General features: G+C 49.5%; 1 protein-coding gene across 1 annotated transcript in view; it reads left to right on the forward strand.

The window, feature by feature from the left end:
- Positions 1-18,974, forward strand: part of ERGIC1 (endoplasmic reticulum-golgi intermediate compartment 1) — a 110,070-nt gene that overhangs the window by 45,480 nt on the left and 45,616 nt on the right. Inside the window, exons 2-3 of the mRNA XM_059917683.1 lie at positions 8,637-8,698; positions 16,564-16,636. Coding sequence (XP_059773666.1) covers positions 8,637-8,698; positions 16,564-16,636 — 135 coding nt within the window. The remainder of the gene's footprint in view (positions 1-8,636; positions 8,699-16,563; positions 16,637-18,974) is intronic.

Consider the following 18,974-nt stretch of genomic DNA (forward strand, 5'->3'; position numbering starts at 1 on the left):
AACAATGCCTTTTGAAGAATGGAAGCTTTTCATCTTGATGAGGCCTTATTTATGATTTTTTTCTTTTATGGATCATGCTTTTGGTGTCTTATCTAAAGTCTTTGCCTAACCTAAGAGCACTAAGATTTTCTCCTATGTTTTCTTCTATAAGGTTTATAGTAAGTCTTGAAGTCAGATCCAACTTTGTTCTTTTTCAAAGTTGTTTTGCTTCTTCTAAGTCCTGTGCATTTTCACATGAATCTTAGAATCAGCTTGCCAAATCCTACAAAAACGCCTGCTGGAGTTTTGATTGGAATTGAGTTGAATCTACAGATCAATGCCATCTTAACAATATTGAGTCTTCTGACCCATTAACACAGTGTATTTCTCTGTTTACTTAGGTCTTCTTTAATTTCCCTCAGCAATGTTTTATTGTATTCAGTATATGGGTCTTGCACTTCTTTTGTCAAATTTATCCCTAAATATTTAATATTCTTATGCATCTCCTAAGAATAATAGAAGTAACCATTTGTGTTAGCTTTTGGTTACACCTTCTATTGTTTCTTTTTAAAGATATAAACAAGGATGGAGATTTATTTTTATCACTACCTCCAGCTGCTCCCCACCCCAAACACACACACACAAAATTGAACAGAACACAGTGTTCCACAGTTTGCTTTTTTCTCTTACGCTATAGAGACCTTCCTCATTCCCCTTTATCATCCTCCAGTTTATGGATGGTCTGTAGTTTATTAACTGGTCCTCCTGGATGGACGTTTGGATGGCCTCCAGTTGTTTGCTGTTACAGCTGGTGCAGCGGTGAGTAATAGCCCTGTGCCTACGTCATTTTATATTTTCACCTGGAATTTACTGAATACCGTTAATGGGCCAAGCCCCGCACGACCCACAGTGGATTCAAGAACAAATCTGACTGTCCCAGCCCAGCAAGAGTGGAAGACCCTGCAGCCGTCTCGGAGCTGTGCCAGGAATGTATACGTCCACAGCGCCCAGGAAGGTGGGGAAGGCTGCCTTGAGAGGGGCCTTCTGGAAGCTCAGCAGTCAAATTTACTCCTCTTTCCCTTTGACCAGGGCTTTGTGGTCAGAGAGGGTATTCTGAGACAGGAGAGGTCACAGGTGGAGGCGATTGAAGCTGGGAGGTCAGCCTGTAGACGAGTGACCTTCACAAGGGCACCGAGATTCAGGGAGAGAGCCACAGGGGATGGGCTGGAGAGAGAGAACTGTGTGCGTGTTAGTACTGTCTACACAGGGCATGATCACCCAGCCCTCCCGCAGATACAGGCGTCTACCCCTCCCGCTCCCAGCCTGTCTCCCTGTCCCAGGCAGGCGTGGGGTACAGTGGACAGAGCAGAGGTCCTGAGGCCAGACTGCAGCAGTTCGAATCCTGGCCCGGAATCTTGGGCAAGTGAGATGGGGAGAATGCTGGTATCCACTGAACAGGGCTGTACAAAGGATGTGAGCTAATGAATGGACAGTCCAAGTCCAAGGCTGGGTGCACCGTGATCCCTCACAATGGGGACAGCAGCAGTGTAGCTGTGATTGCTATTGTTATTATTCCCCCCTTCTAAGCTCCTCCATCTGGGCTGGAAACAGACAGATGTTTTCCGCATCCTTCTGACAGAGGGAGGAGTGGTGTGTGAGCTCACAGTAGTAGTTTGAATGTCAAGGACAGGATTCGGGGGCGGTGAGAGTGATTCTGGGGCTGATTAGAACTGGTGTTTGCACGGTTCTCTCCCAGCCGCATTAGGCTCTGGTGCGTCCATTTGTTTACCTCTGTGTGCCCTTCAACACACGTGCATGTGCACACACACACCAGCGGTTCTCAGTAAGGTGGAAGAGATGAGTAAGTGAACCAACAAGCACATTTTTCACCCAGCTCCCTGGGCTTGACACCGAGGGCTCTGACAGGCTGGTGGGCAGGGGTGAGCAGACCAAAGAACCAACTAAAGCCTCACTGCCTATTTTTGGGATGAGTGACCCACCACCTCCAATGACTTGCTCCTAAATGGCGTCTAACTTCATTAGGCTGTGGAAACAGTGACATCACGAGCGCCTTCCTGGTAGCCGCCCACACATGGCGAACCACAGGGCGACCTGAGATTTGTCTTCAGGAGCAGGGGAGAAGTGAAGTCCCAAGCAGCAAAAGTTAAAATAGCAAGAGCTGAGGCATTCTGCTATGAAAAGAAATTACAGAAGAAATCCATTAGTCAGAGATTTCCAGCGGCAGTTTCCTTGCTTGGGAGCAGGAGAAGACTTAATGCGTGTTTATCTTGGGTGAGGTTATGCAGCCGTCCCTCGCTCTGTAGGCTAGATGTGGCCTGTACAGTGAATTTCTGTTAAGTTAATCCTATATTCTCATCGACTTCTAGTTCCGATGTTGACGTCTATTTTATCCTAAGGAATTTGTTTGATCCTAAGTTATAATGAAGTTAGAGGCACGGATTGAGCGCCTTTTTGATTCAAATAGTGACCCTTGTACTTACTGTACCTTTATAAGAAGTCACAAATTCAGGTGGACTTTATTTTTCCCCTGGGGGTTCCTTTGCCCAGTTCTCTCCAAGTGTGCCTTCTCAGGCACAGAGCAGAAAAGGACAGGGAAAGACCGCAGGGGCGATCAAGGCCATGGCCATGACTTCACCCAGACGGAGCAGAGGCAACTGGAGGCATCTCTGTGGAGAGAACATAGGCTCAGTGGGAAAATGAGCTTCCCGCATGGGAAGGTTTTCTCTGCCTACAACAGGGTTTCTCAACTTTAGTGCTATGGACATTTGGGGCTGGTATCCTTTGTTGTAGGGGGCTGTGCCTTGTAGGATTGTAAGATGCATTAGCTTCCCTGGGTTTCTACCTGCTGGATACCACCCACTCCCCGGGGTGACAACCAAAAATATCTCCAGACATCGCCAAATGTCCCCTGGGGGGCCCAGATTGCACCTGGTTGAAAGTCAGTAGCATGTGACATTTCAAGAGCATGAGATAACAAGGATTTCACAAGCTTTTTATTGGCTTGTTTTTGTTTTAAATACTCTGAGTTTAATTATACCTTGAATTGGGTGAGTCAGTTCTTCTTGGGGCTTCTGTTTTCTCTTCTGTAAAATGAATGGGTTGGACACAGTGATCTCAGAACACCTTCTAGACCCAACAGCAGAGCGTGGTGAAGGCAGGAGGTCCCCTGGGGTCTCCGCATTTGGGTCCTGTTCCAACAGGTGACAAACCTATGGTCCACCTGGCTCTGGGCACTGCTCCCATTCTTCTGGCATCTAGCTCAGTCTTTCTTAAGTCCAGTTGATTGTTTTCTTGCTTTCATTCAAGCCCATTTTGTATTTGTTGTAAGTGAACATGTCTAAATACAGTACAAGGAACCCCTGAGGACCCATCACTCAGCTTCCCCACCATCCATTTCATCTTAATCTTGTTTATGGGGCCAGCCAGTGGACCTTATCTTTGTATAGATTCATCCATTGACCCATTCGTTCAGATCAGTTCCCCAAGGGCCTGGATCGGGCAGGGCTGGGCAGCAAGGAGGCCCAGGTTCTTCCCGTGAGAAACTCACAGTCTAGGGGGAGGACAGGGAAAGAGCATTTTTGGACAAACATAAAGAATCTATCCTTTAGCTTTCTCTATTTAAGGCCAAGCAATTCCAATTCTTTAATCTTTCTTCCTAAGAAGTATTTTCCACCCACATGGTCCTGGTTTATCCCCACATCGTTGGGAAAAGCAACAAGAATGTAAATTAGGCCTGGATTCAGATCCCTGCTGTGACACTTCATAGGTGTGAGAGCTTAGCCAAGTCAGCAGCCTCTGAGCCTCATCTGTAAAATGGGATAACAATCCCCAACTCACAAGTTGGCTGAGAGAATTAGATGAGAACATGTCGGTCCAGGGCCTAGCATGAGTCCAGCACACACTAGATGTACACTAAGCGTCCTTTCCCCTCTCCCCCTTTCTCCTTACCCTTTCCTCTACATTCTCTTAACAGTGGGTGGCCACATCTAATCGCATCACCACATCACCGCAGTGAGGGACTGACTAATGTGAGCCAGAGACGACGGCTGACTTCCTGATCTGTCACATGCCTGGGTTCTCACCAGCCTCCCGGTGGCCCATTTTCTTAGTGACATTCACTGCTGACTCACTTGGCTTGTGGTCAGCTCTGAACCCAGGGTCCTTTTCAGCTATCCCTTTACCCTACCACCACTCCCCAGCTTGGATTTGCGGCATGGGAATGGAATCATTATCAGAGAACATTCTGTTTAGGTGGCCCTTCTCAAGGAGCCAACAGCATTGCTAGACCGGCAGTTTCATGAGGGCAGGGGCCATGTCTACCTTGACCACTTTCATTTTCCCACCATCTAGAGCACTGCTAGTAGGTACTTAGTAAATACCTGTTGAATTAATTAATGTGTTTTGTGCTGGTCCCTGTTTTCCAAGAGAGCCCCATCTTCTCTGGGGCAGCATCTTCAGAAAAGCAAATAAGCAAAACCTTGAGACTTTAGTTTACCAATCAATGAGCTCTAAACTGATTCCCATAAGTACAGGGCAGTGGAAGGACAATGGCCTGTGGACCCAGACTTGGGGTTGAATCCCAGCTCTGCTAAATTGACTTGCTGACTTTGAGCAAGTTGCTTATGGCTGAGCCTTAGTCTTCTTCCTGGAAAAATGGGATATCAGTATCTGCCAGAGTTACTGTGAGAATTAAATACAAGTATACGTGGGAACACACCCCACATGGGATGGCAGTGATTTTGGTTTGCGTCATTCACTCTTTCCGGAGCACCTACCTTCTTTGATTGCCATTGCCTCCTGTAGTTTTGTCCAAGTCTCGCCTCCTCTCTTAGACCTTCGTTCGCTCAGCCTTCATCTCCCCTCCCTCCCCTGACAAAGACATACTCTGCCTGACACCCAGCACACCTGGCCAACATTTGTTAAGCCAGCATCTCAAATTCTGATGCCTATAGGGACCAAGCATACACAAAGAAAGCAAGCTGGGTGGGATTTTTACATGAAATCTCCCACTTAAGCTTTAAAAAAATTTTCATTAAATTAAAAAAAAATCTTAACTTTTCATTTTGAAATAATTGCAGACTTGCCAAAAAATTGCAAAAATAATACAAAGACTTCCCATATGCCCTTTACCCAGGCTTCCTTAAATGTTATATAACATTATATAACATCTTATATAACCAAACCGTTTTCAAAACCAGGAAAAGAACATTCTACAGTGCTATTAACTAATGTATAGATCTTATTCAAATCCCATCAGTTGTCCCACTGATGTCCTTTCTCTGATCCAGGACAGCCTGCAGGGTTTAGTGGTCACATTTCTTTAGTCTCCTCCAATCTCTGACAGTTCCTTAGTCTTTACTTGCCTTCATGTCCTTGATACTTTTGACAAATGCTGGCCAGTCATTTTGTAGCATGACACTCAGTTTAGATTTGTTTGATGTTTTCTCATAATTCTTCTGAGGTTGTACACTTGAGCAAGTTCCCCACAGGAGTGATGGGGTACTCTCCCCAGTACTTCATATCAGGAGGCACATGATGTGTCTCCTTACTGGTGACACTCCCTTTGGTCACTTGATTACGGTGATGTCTGTCAAGTTTCTCCTCTGTAAAGTTACTCTTTTTCCCTTTATGATTAATAAAGATTTGGGGGGGGGGAGGTACTTAGAAGGTATGGAAGTACCCCATTCCTCATCAGACTTGATTTACTTATTTCTTTATTTATATCTATGTAGATTTTTGGCTTCCTATTTTATCTAGCGGGTCATAATCTATTACTGTGATTGTTGATTTTAATGCTTACATTGCCCCTTCTTTGGCCAGTGGGAGCCCCTTTAAGCTGGCTTCTTGTCCTTTTGATATGTCCCATCATTCTTTCTTGCTTTCTGACATAAGAAGACACTCCAAGTTCATCTTGCATTTTCCCTACCCAGCCCTGGAATCAGCCATTTCTCCAAGGAGCTGATTCCTTTGAGTAAAGAATGATATTTAGAAGCCAAGGTTTGAGGTCCAAATGTGCTCATTGCTATCTGGCTGTCACTGTTCCTGCACCCTCTCTATATAACGAGCTAGGAAGTAAATGTATATGTGATGTGTCTACACACATGGATATTTCTCTATTTGTGTATGCTGAAAACCATGAATTCACAGCAATACCTTCATTTCCACTCTAACACCATGGGGTTTATTCTACTTCTCTCTCTATGTATACCTCCCTTCCCCAACAGTGAGGCACCCGGCCCCCATTATCCTCACTGTATTTATATATTTGATCAGCCCCCTGTATGCAACCATCTCCCATCTCTCCCTCTCTCACCCTTGTCAGGTTCTGACACTCTGCTCTAGGCCACCCCCCACTCCTTACCCTGGGCAGCCTTTGACTTCCCATAAAACTCCCAGTTTTGAAATGGTGGCTCATATATTTATTAAACCATGAGGCCCAGTTTCTGGCTGTGGGCCCAGGGTAGTAACCAGGTATTAACTGGACCAGGAAGCTGGCTTGTAAGCCCCTCTTGCCTCTCCAGCATCCACTCCCTCCATTCCCATCCTAGCACCACAGGCAGGTAAACTTAGCCTTCCAGCACGTCAGGCTCCGTCCTATTCTTCGTCTCTGCTTTTGCTATTCTTACTACCTGGACCAGTCTCTGCCTGCACCTACCCTTTCTCCCATCCTCCTGCTCAGACATCAGCTCTTTCTGGAAGCTTCAAGATGACCCCAGGTGCCCTTTCCAGGTTCATCTGGCACCTCCAGCAAACCCCATGGTGGGGCACCACTGCATTCTCCTTTTGATTCCCTCTTTGTCTTTGCTGCTAAACTACAGGTACACAGAGCTGAGGGCTGATTTTATCTCCATGTCTCTAGTACCTAAAAGAGGGCTAGCACATAGTAGGTGCTCATAAATGTCAGCCAAATAAACATTAATCATAGTAACAGCAAATACTGATATAGTACTTTTGGGTGCCAGGCATGGTTCTAAGTGCTTTATATGCACTAAGTCATTTGGTTCTAATCCCTATGCAGTGAGATAGTTACTGTTGTTGCCCCCATTTTGCAGACAGAGGAACTGAGGCACAGAGAGGTTCAGTGACGCTCCCAAGGTCACACAGTGGTGGGGTCACATTTGAGCCCAGGCAAGCTAACTCCCCAGTACATACTCTCTCCTCTAATATGCCTCCCACAGGTAAAGTGGGCAGCATTTTCAGAATAAGGGAGGTGAGTAGGTATGGATAGTTGAGTCACATGAGGCCCCCACCCCTCCTGACCACACTCCCAGCCCCAGTTTTTAGCGCCCTTCGGGGCCTAAGCACAGGAGACTGGTGGCTGAGCAGGTGGGAGAGAAAGTGATACCTTTTAGCTCTGCAGCCTATAGGAATGTTTTCTCCTCTGAGGTCTTGAGGAACCAAGCACCTTTCACGTATAATTAGAGTGAATGCACAGGAGTCAAGTATCAGATCTTAGGCAAGATTTCCAAGTCATTGCATCGGGTTTAGCACGGCACTAGCCTTGTTTCCCAATCACCCAAGAGGAGCCATCCGCCAGCCCATCACCCCTGGAGGGCGGAGCCGCCAGCCTCTTCACCAGAGAGCTGGGAACGGGCTGTGGACTTAGAGCTGCTTGCTCATCAAGTGAAGGGGAAGAAGCCAAGTGCCTGGGAATGCTCTGTGTCAGCTCCTCTGCTGACGTTTCTTTCCCTTACTCAGGGGCCTAGCGGGGTCTCGTAGTAGTACAGAAAAGGAAACTGAGGCTCAGAGAGGTGACGTTGTTTGCCTGACATCACACAGCAAGGAAGAAGACCAGCCAAGATTTGAACCCAGGGCAGTCTGATTCTAGGGCCTTAACCCTTAAAACAACTGGCCAGAATTACACCCGTGTCTGCCTGACCCCAAAGCCCCCAATTCTTCCACCACCACCCCACCACCCCTGTCTGCTCTGGTGGGATCCATATGAAAGAAAGGCGTCTGCTCTGTGTCTGGGCAAAAACCCACGTGAGCTGGAGCCAGGGCTGTCACCAGCCGATGTCAGCCCCAGGCAGGATTTTCTGTTAACCTCCTGCCTTGGAGTTCAGGAGAATCTCCAAGAAGAAGGCTGCAGAAGCTGGGGAAGTGGGGAGTGGAAACAGGAGGAGGCAGAGACAGGAAAGGGAAGAGGGGGCGGAGAGGTGACGCCAGGCAAGAATGCAGCGCCGTCAGAGAACTCAGGAAAGACTGCGCTTGCCCGTTCCCTTCGGCGTCAGACAAAGCCAACGCTCAGGTTCAGTTCATTCCCCCAGTGCTTACTAGGGGCCTGTTGTGCCCCAGGCCCAAGCAAAGGTCTGGGGACGCGGCAGGGGACAACACTTAACAAGGTCCCTGCCCTCATGGAGCTTACATTCTGCTGGGGGCAAGACCAACCAAGAACCAGAATCAGATGAGGGGTCCAGGCCATCTGTCTCAGGGGCTGATAAGTAGTGAGGCAGTGCGACAAGGGAGGTGTGGGAGCCAGGATCCCATGGGGGGCAGGGGACGTCCTTCAGGCCTCTTGGGGGAGCTGGTTCGGGGAAGAATGGCGGCTGCGGGGCACACCAGCCAGCACCATTCCCCCCGCTGCCTGACACCTGCCCTTTGCGCCCACCTCACCCCGTCCCCTTTGCTCTCCGCAGGTTTGACATCTACAGGAAGGTGCCCAAGGACCTCACACAGCCGACGTACACCGGGGCCATTAGTGAGTAGCCCCCTCCTCCCCGTTGCTCCCGACCCTCTCCCCACCCCCCGTACCTGTGCCTGCCCGCCCTCTGCAGAAATGCTGGGCCAGGGAGGGAAGACAGAGAGACAGGAGGAGGGAAGAAATGATGGGCGTCTTGCTGGGCCCCGCCTCTAGTCCCTCAGCTCTTCTCTGTCCTCACTGTAACCCTGGAAGGTATAGCATCACCTGTTTCTGAAAGGAGACACCAGAAATCAGTCATCAAGAGTAGCTGCCCCAGGGACTTCCCTGGTGGTGCAGTGGTTGAAAATCTGCCTGCCAATGCAGGGGACACGGGTTCGAGCCCTGGTCTGGGAAGATCCCACATGCCGCGGAGCAACTGGGCCCGTGAGCCACAACTACTGAGCCTGCGCGTCTGGAGTCTGTGCTCCGCAACAAGAGAGGCCACAATAGTGAGAGGCCCGCGCACCGCGATGAAGAGTGGCCCCGCTTGCCGCAACTAGAGAAAGCCCTCGCACAGAAACGAAGGCCCAACACAGCCAAAAATAAATAAATTAATTAATTAATTTAAAAAAAAAAGAGTAGCTGCCCCAGGGACTTCCCTGGTGGCGCAGTGGTTAAGAATCCGCCTGCCAGTGGAGGGGACACGGGTTTGATCCCTGGTCTGGGAAGATCCCACATGCCGCGGAGCAACTAAGCCCCTGCGCCGCAACTACTGAAGCCCACATGCCTAGAGACCGTGCTCCACAACAAGAGAAGCCACCGCAATGAGAAGCCTGTGCACCGCAACGAAGAGTAGCCCCCGCTCACCGCAACTAGAGAAAGCCCACGTCAGCAACGAAGCCAAAAATAAATAAGTTAAAAAAAAAAAAAGAGTAGCTGTCCTTGGGAGGGGAAACGGGGGCTCACGGGTTGGAGAGAGACTGACTTTTCTCTTCACACCTTTTAGACTATTTGAGTTTTTGACCTAAGGATGTTTCTATCCATTTAAAAAAATAATCCTCTCACTCAGATTTTGGTTTCTGAATGCCAGTCTTCTACTAAAAGGACCCAGGGCTCCTGGGAGAAGTGACTGATTGCAGGGCTGGGGCAGGAAGTGTACAAAATAAGCCTGGGACACCTTGTGCCAGAAAGCAAAAAAGTGCCCGGAGGAAAAGAAAGGGGGGTGGGCGTGTGTCAGCAGGCCACAGGAGCCAGCCTGAAAGAGGGCAAAGACCAACACAGGGCAATCTGAGTAACACAATAAATAATGGCATTATTGGCTTGTTACCCAAAGAATTAAGAAAAAGGTCCAGGAGTCCATACTGATCTAAATAAATGGGAGGGAAGGGATGAACCCTCCTTATAGAGGAATTCCAAATAATATTCATGAATATATGCCCCTCTGAGAGGTACAGCTCAACTCTCCTCTCCTGGAGTGTGGGCTAGTGACTCACTATTAAAGAGGAGAGAATGGAAAGGAAGTAGTGACTATGGTGGAGACATCCAGAGCCTGCCCCGTCACCGAGTGACAAAGGTTAGCATCAACCAGTGAGGAAGAGGTCACGTAGATGTCACATGCCTGCTGCCTGCCATGGGATTTGATGGGAAGGGCACCTCACCTCCGTGAGATCTTCCCCCAAAACCACAACCCAGTGTAATCATGGAAAAGCAGCAGACAGCCCCAGCCTGGGGAACCCTCTACAGGACACCTGGCCAAGACTCTTTGAAAGTAGCAAGGTCTTGAAAACCAAGAAAAGACTGAGGAACTGTCACAGATTCGAGACTAAAGACACGATGACTAAATGCAAAATGGGATACCAGGTCTGGTCCCAGAACAGAAAACAGGCACTAGCGGAGAAATTAGTGATCTAATAAGTCTGTAGCATAGTTAACAGTATTGGACAATGTTAATTTCCTCATTTTGACAAACATACCAGGGTTATGTAAGATGTTAACATAAGGGGAAGCTGGGCGAAGGGCGGATGGGAACTCTCTGTACTATCTTTGCGTCTATTATTATTCCACAATAAAGTTTATTTTAAAAAATATAAAAACAAACCAAAAGCACTTTGCAAGCAGGAAGGCTCTACCCACATTTTCCAGATGAGAAAATGGACTCAGAGAGGTGAAGTGACTTGTCTGAAGTTTCACAGCTTGCAGGAGGTGGGCCTCTCCAGTGCTTGGTGTGGGAGAGGGACCCTCCCCATGGACTGTCCCCTGAGCAGGGCCCTGGGGCCGGGCAGTCATATTGGAGTCCACTGCTGCTTCCCAGGGCAGGCCATTATCAGGTCAGGGGATGACCTTGGGGATCCCCGCACCCCGGCTGGCTCTGCCTCTAGCTTAGGTCGTCCAAGCTGCAGATGCCTTCTTGAGTCTGGATGTCCACATCCCTGGAGATGTGGACATTTTAAATTGCTAATCCAGGGAGAGAATTTTTGTAAAAAACATTTTATTCCTACAAAGGGAAACAGGCAGCAGGATTCATGTCCTGCTAGCTTCAGGTCTGGCAGAGCTGGGTTCATTCTCCCATTTAGCAGCTGGGTGACCTTGAGCACGTCACTTCACCTTTCTGAGACTCAGTTTTCTGATCTGGGGGTTCAGTGTGATCACGCCTGTCAAGTATGGGGTACGTGGCAAACTCTCAGTGCTTGGACCGTGCACCTCTTCTTATCACTCTCCTCTTGGAGCCCACAGCCCGTGAGGGTCTGTGACCGCAGAAGCTGTGACGCTTTGTGCCTTGATCCCCACGGAAAAGGTACTCGGGGCACATAAGAGGAAAAGGGCTCGTTCATCTACCCGTTCAATTAGTTTATGAACCTGGTCACAAAAATTCCAACGAGGCTTCCCATCCCCTTCCTACCGCCAACAGCTCAGGCCGCTTCTTTGCAGGCTCTGCAGTCCTGTCGCTTATCGAGTATGTTTAACAATCAGGTCTGTATCCCTCTAGAATTTTTAAAAAACATATTCAGTCTTTGAAATACCTGTGTCGTCATTTTAAGCACAGACAGGAGCGTACTGGCCACACCGTCCTTCCCTGCCCTTTTTTAACTGACACATCCTGCACACCTTTCATTCCAGCGCGTGAACGGCCACCATGTGCTTCTTTCCATTATCTGGCCGACCCACGGTTTATGTAACCAGCCTCCTGAGGATGGGCGTTCTGATTCCAGCTTATTGCTATTATAGACATCCTTGTCCATATGTTTTTGTATCCTTGTATGGTTATTTCTGTAAGGTAACTTTCCTAGAAGAGGAATTACCAGGTCAGAGGGCATGTGCATTGTGAAATGCAGAAGGTACTGCCAAGTGGCCCTCCGGGGACGTGGTTTGATTTGTAGTCTCAAGCACAGTGTGTGAGAGGGCAAGTTCCCTTGCACAAGAGGAAAGGCGTGAGCACGGGAAGCCAGCCCTTAGCTACCATTTAGTGAACAAATATTTATCAGCCAGGTCTGGGGCCAGGTCGTGTGCCACGTCCTGGGACCAAATTGATGAATGGGTTTCGGTCTTTGTCCTTGAAGAGTGCATGGCTGAGCAGGCAGGCAGATGCAGAAACACACCATTTCATGACGTCATGGTAAGCGCTATTAATAAGTGAAGGAACCAGCAAGGGCACTGGAGACTCACGAGTCGAGGTTTGAATTTTGCCTTCTCCACTGAAGTGCTCGTGTGGCCTTACACAGATTCCTTGACTTGCTGGTGTCTGGGTCTTGGGTCCGGTGTCCCCTTGGCTGGCTGCACCGGATCTCCCACTAGCGAGCATCCTCCTGGCGTCACATTCCTACTGTCCAGTGCCTGAGTCACTTTCAGAAGAAGTCTGGAGTCACAGAGCCTGAGCATCTTGCCCAAACATGGATTGAAAAACTCTTCAGTATCATAAGGCCTTTCTGGTGGAAATACTTCCTACCTGCCTTCATGTTTTTTTATTCATTCATTCACTCACTCAACAAATATTTATTTCATACCTCCTCTGAGCCAGGCACTATGCTAGACCCTGAGGCCCCAGGGGTGCTGAGACATTGTCTCTGTCTTTCCAGTCTGGGGACCAGGTAGGGGAAGCAGACACACAGCATGGGCTGCTGGATACTCGGATTCAGCTGAGCAGACTCTGCACTTATCCAGCTGCTAGGTCCAAGCCTGGGACAACGCAGGCAGGTTTCAGAAGGAGGCCTTCCCATCCCTATCCCCCCACCTCTGATCTGCATAGAGTCAGAAGTTTGGGGCCTGATTGCAGGCTTGGAGCAAGGAAGGCAGCTAGAAAACCTGGATTGGCCTAAGTCAGCATTGACCTTCAAAAACACTGATCTGCATAGAGTCAGAAGTTTGGGGCCCATTTGCAGGCTTGGAGCAAGGAAGGCAGCTAGAAAACCTGGATTGGCCTAAGTCAGCATTGACCTTCAAAAACACCTCCCGAGTTTGGGCCTGTTCATCATTACAGCAACCTGTGGGTTGCTGGGGCTTGAAGGTGGGGTGGGAAGGGTGAAAATGGCTCTGAAACATGGGTCAGAAAAGGTGTGAGATTTCAAGTGAGTAGGGTGCTTTGCCCACCTGGCGGGATTCTTTATCAGGAGGCATCACAGCTGCAGTTTGCAGGTGAGAAGGGGAAGGATGTGAGCCTGGGAAATTTGGATTGCCAGCTGGTCTTCTGCAGTGGATTTGTTCAGCAGCTGGAGAAGACATTTGAAATTAATTTCTATGCCATGAAAACAAACAAGCCACATGGCCACTCTGTATAAACTGATGTGGGACCTGCTTAGACATAGATTGCTGAGTGAGCAAAGCACGATTGAAAGCATGTGTACAGGGACTTCCCTAGTGGCATGGTGGTTAAGAATCCGCCTGCCAATGCAGGGGACACGGGTTCGATCCCTGGTCCAGGAAGATCCCACATGCCGCGGAGCGACTGAGCCCGTGCGCCACAACTACTGAGCCTGCGCTCTAGAGCCCGCGAGCCACAACTATGGAGCCCGCGAGCCACAACTACGGAGCCTGTGAGCCACAACTACCGAAGCCCGCATGCCCTAGAGCCCACGCACCGCAAATACTGAGCCCACATGCCGCAACTACTGAAGCCCGTGCGCCTAGAGCCCGTGCTCCACAACAAGAGAAGCCACTGGAGTGAGAAGCCCATGCGCAGCCACGAAGACCCAACGTAGCCAAAAAAAATAAATAAAATTAAATTTTAAAAAAAGAGAGAAAGCATGTGTACATTATGTTATTTGATTAGATGAAAAACTCGTATACCCATGGCAGGACACAGGCTGTAAGGGTGGTACCTCTGAGCAGGGGGCTGTGGGTCGGGAGTGAGAAAGAGACTCACACAGTTTGCCTTTTTATACAGCTTGATGATTTTTCTTATCACTTGCATGTATTACTTCTTCCAAAAAAAAGTAAAACCCTTAAACTCTGCCCTGTACAGCTTTTTCAAAGTTTGGAAGAAATGGGGAGTCATTCTAGTATGCCCCATGTCTGGGTGTGGTTTTGGAGGCTTGGTGGGGACTCTGGGGATGTCCCTGTCCTGCCCTTCACTTGGAGTCTGAGATCTCGGGGTTCCTTTTCTTAGGGCATTGGCTCTAGACCGCTCAGGTTCCTGCCCTCCCCACCCCCCCCCCCACCTGCCACCCAGTGTGTCCCTGGGCCACTCTCTTCCTCTTTCTGAGCCTCCATTTCTACACCCTCACACGGACTCATACCCTCTTTCACACGGGAGTGTGACGTGACAGGTATCTGTTAACACTCCCAAAGCAGGGCATGTGGTAGGTGCCCCACAAACACTTGTTCTCTGCCTTCTTGCCTCAGAATGTTTTTTTTTTAAATAAATTTATTTATTTTATTTATTTATTTTATTTATTTTTGGCTGAGTTGGGTCTTTGTTGCTGCACATGGGCTTTCTCTAGTTGCAGTGAGCGGGGGCTACTCTTCGTTGCGGTGCGCGGGCTTCTCACTGCAATGGCTTCTCTTGTTGCGGAGCATGGGCTCTAGGCGTGCGGGCTTCAGTAGTTGTGGCGTGCGGGCTTAGTTGCTCCACAGCATGTGGGATCTTCCCAGACCAGGGCTCGAACCCGTGTCCCCTGCGTTGGCAGGCGGATTCTTAACCATTCTGCCACCAGGGGAGCCCAGAACGTATCTTTGACTGTATATTTTGCCATAGATAGATGATGATAATAATAATGATGGTGATGATGACAAATAACCTGGTTTCAGCATCAGTCAGGACGGCTCAGCCAACCAGGTACAGACTCTCAAGAATGTGGCCGAATCAGCAGGTGGTACTGGGAACTTTTCTTTGCGGGAAACTGAGGGTCAACCCACTGGCCAAATCACCTTCCCCAAATCACCACACCCTCCAAGGTCTCCCTGATGAAAATCCTAATAATGAGCTAATGCTTGAGCCATTATTACCTGCCAGGCGTTATTTCAAGTCCAGTTTCTGTGTTGTGGAAATTCTCAAGCAGCCCCATAAGGCAAGTGCTACTACTGGTGCCATTTTACAGATGCGGAAACTGAGGCAGAGAGAGGTTAAGTTAATTTACCCAGGGACACACAGCATGTGAGTAGTGGGACCACACTGTGTGAGCCATTGCCCACGACATGCCTCTATGATAAACCCAGATGAGGCACACTCAGCCCTTATTCTGTATTCTGGGGGCTGGCTCCCTGCCTTATACGAAACCTATTATTACCTCCTGTGTGCCCAGCCCCAGGCCAAGCACTGGAGCTGTGGAGTTTTTGCCTTCCAGGGTATCTATCACTCTAGTGAAAGGGAGAGCCACAGATAACATTTGGAAGGTGTTCAGATAGAGGCAGGGAACACAGAGGAAAGAGTGACCAGCTCAACCTCTGAGGGTTGGGGGAGCTTCTCACCAGAAGGGACATTTGAGTTGGGCCTCAACCTGCAAGGATGAGTAGGAGTTCACCAGGCAGAGAGGATGACCAAGGAGGAGGAGGGAAGATGGGGAAGGACATTCCAGACAGGAGCCATAGCATATTTGGGAAACAGCACGTGGCTCGAGGTCGCTGGGTGGTTAGATGTAGGGGGAGTATCTGGAGATGAGTTGAGGGCCAGCCCCTGGGGCACTCGTTATGTCCTGACCCAAGGAGCGAGTCCAGGGTCACAAAATCCAACCTCATCAAGGGCCAGGCAGGCGAGATAAATCCAAGTGATGTGGGCCGACCCTGGAGCTCCATTCTGCTCTCTCTGCATTTCAGACTTGTAGGACCCCAACTCTTCACTCCCACAGAGAGCTGTCCCTTCTTTTGAAGCACAGCACTGAGTATCCTCATGTTCTCGCCTCTGCTAGGGACACGGGCACAATGTTGATGGGACCACAGCAGGTGATGATGGAGGGCAACCGACACTCTGCCTCAGCCTTGGAATCTGGGTGGCAGGAGGGGATGGTGGGGCCTGTAACAAACTGGTGAGCTCAGAGTCCCTGTGGGAACAAGGGCTTGAGTGTTCTGGAGCAGCCAGAAATCTGGACTTTTATGTGAAATCTCTGGATTGTTCAATGTCAACTCCAAATTTTAAAATATGCATCAGTCGAGCCAAACAGAACACATCTGTGGGCCACCGATTTGCAGCCCTTATTTTCTGACTGACTTCTGCATGAGAATGCTGTTATGGAGGGAAGGCGGGCTGGCCCCTTGGAGGATCTGCCTATTTGGGGGCATGGGGGGGTGGGGAGGTCCACACGGGAGGGTCAGATCAGTTCCAAAGGTGGTCTACCTTTCTGACAGTGGGGCTGCTTCACATTGAGGCCAAGAGTAAGAAGGGGCTTTGGGGAGGGTCTGTGGGCCTCTGTCCCCCTCCCTGTAAGCAACTTTTCTCTGAGGGCAGGGTCGGGGGGCTGGCTTCCCTCCATCAGTGCCCACCACCCTTAACTGGGTGTCTGTGTTGTTTCTTCCAGTCTCTATCTGCTGCTGCCTCTTCATCCTCTTCCTCTTCCTCTCGGAGCTCACCGGATTCATAACGACAGAAATGTAAGTTACATCGCCCACTGGTGAGGCATTCCAGAGCTTCTGGGGACCCCAGGTGAGAAGAGAGAGGGGCTTCTCGGAGAGAAACCTCCGAACCTTCTACCTCCTGTTTCCAAGCCTGTGGCATCAGTCACTCCTCTGTTTCTTAAAAGGTTTTTAAAGCCAGAGCGAAAACCAACATTGCTTTGTTAAAGCTGAAGAGAAAACTTTGGTTCCCTTCTGGGGTCAGGGAGGCACCTCCCGGGTCCGCAGATGAACAGAAATCATTTGCTCATGTTTGCCGTCCCTGTGTTTGGCCAGTGGGCTTTTTTCCCTCTGAGTCATCACAGGGTCGTTTGATGTTAAAGCTGGAAGAAGTCAGAGAAAAATGGGGGCAGCTTTCTACCCGAGGCGGTGGAGGGGGCGGGGTTCTGACATCGGAGCCTGGCCCCCTCAACCAAGCCCCCTTCCCTGTTCTAGGCCCACACTGGGTGAGGAGTCAGCATGGGCTTCCTGGCAGCGGGTTGACGCACTGTGAATCCATCCCCAGTTCCTAGAATCATCTGTAGTTCAGATAACCAAGTAAATGCTCTGGGGCCTGTGTAACACCGAATGCCATTGGAATTATTCAGTCACAGCCTCATCAGATGCCCCTCTGAGATGAATTAGACCCAGAAGCTTCCTGCCTTCACCTCTGGCTTCCAAGCCTCTGCATTTCCATGTTTATAACCCAGAAAGTCATCACGGGGCTGGGCTCTGGCCACCCACTCCCCTGTCCAACACTGGAATTTTCTTTTTCACTCATGGAATTTCTTGGTTTCCTGTCAGCCACAAGACAATAGGAAACTGAAAACATAGCTGCTCAGCCCAAGATGGTCCTTGTTGCTCTGTAACCATTACCGCCTTAATCCTCAAACAGCCCTGGGAGGTAGTTGTCCCCTCTTTATAGATGAGGAAACTGAGGCTCAGAGAGGTGAGGGGACTTGTCCACTGTCTTGCCCCCCGCCCCCTCCCCCACCCCAACTCGTTTCTGAATATAGCTTCCCGCCCTCTTCTGATGTGGGAGAGTTTGTCTTCCGTCTCTCTCTGATCCTGTTTTTAACTCTGATGGCACCAAAGCCCCAGGAGCCTCATGGAGTGTTGGAAAGAGCACTGGACAAGGCCTTGGGAGATCCAGGGCCAGGTCCTTGCTCAGTTACCACCTGCTCTGTGACAGGTGGCAAGTTGCCAAACCTCTCTGGGTCCCAGTATTTCTGGCCAAACAAGGGAGGGTACATCAGAGGCAAGGCTTCCTTCCAGGTCTGGGGAAGCTTGTCTGCTTCCCAAGACATAACTCCTTGACCAGGCAGGGGTCAGACAAGGAGCTTTGTTCCCCCTGGACTCTGTCCCAGTCAAGTGTGCACCTTTGGGCCACTGGATATTTCACGGGTCATCCCATCATGATTTGGAGGTGGAAGCAGGGAGAGCAGCCAGAAATTGAGACCTGCTGGCATTATGAAGGACCTACTGTGTGCCAGGCACCTGCTGGTCTCTCCAGGTCACACCCCATTCCCTGGGAGGGGGGCTTCTGTGCAGGCCTCTCATGTTCTGAGCCAGGTGAGAAGCGGTACCCAGGTGACAGCAACAAGGAGGGAGCCCTGACCGTATCCCAGGTGCCAGGTGCAAGGCTTTACCTATTCCAGGCAGGGACACTAGCAAGTGCAAAGGCCCTGAGGCAGGGATTACCTGGTGTATGTGAAGACAGAGAGCTGGTGTGGCTAGAGCAAAGTGAGCAAGCAGCGAGAGTAGAATACGGAGCAGGTGGACCCGAGTCAGGCCAGGCTCTGTACACTGCCATGGATTAATGGTGCTCATCCTTGGTCCTGAGCCCTCAGAAGTCAGGCATCAGGTCTGTCCGATTTACTACCGTGTGACTCCATGCTCACAGAAGCCAAAAATGCAGGCGGTGGACACAGATGGTCCACAAGCAAACACAACGGAATGTATCAATTAGTGATAAGGGCTCTGAAGAAAAAACAAAGCAGGGTAGGAGATAGGGAAGGTATGGGATATTTTGTGAGGCTTTAACAAGATTATTGACCTTGAAAGGTGCTTAACATAGTGCCTGATATACTTTAAGATCCATATCCCTTCAGGCATTTATTCATTTCATATTTCTTCCCTGTCTAACAGGAAAAAGGTTGTAAGGCCACTCAGCACCTGTCATGTGATGAGTACTCTGTGAGTGTTAATTTTTTTGTCTCCCCGCCTTGAGTTAAGAAGGGGCCTCCCTCACCTCCAGCTGACATTCTGAGAGGCAATTCATTCAGCCGATCGTCAGCTTAGCCCATAATGAGGCAGAGTGCCTTGGCAACACCCCAAC

This window comes from Balaenoptera ricei, chromosome 3, assembly GCF_028023285.1.
Source record: "Balaenoptera ricei isolate mBalRic1 chromosome 3, mBalRic1.hap2, whole genome shotgun sequence".
In the NCBI taxonomy this organism is placed as follows: Eukaryota; Metazoa; Chordata; class Mammalia; order Artiodactyla; family Balaenopteridae; genus Balaenoptera; species Balaenoptera ricei.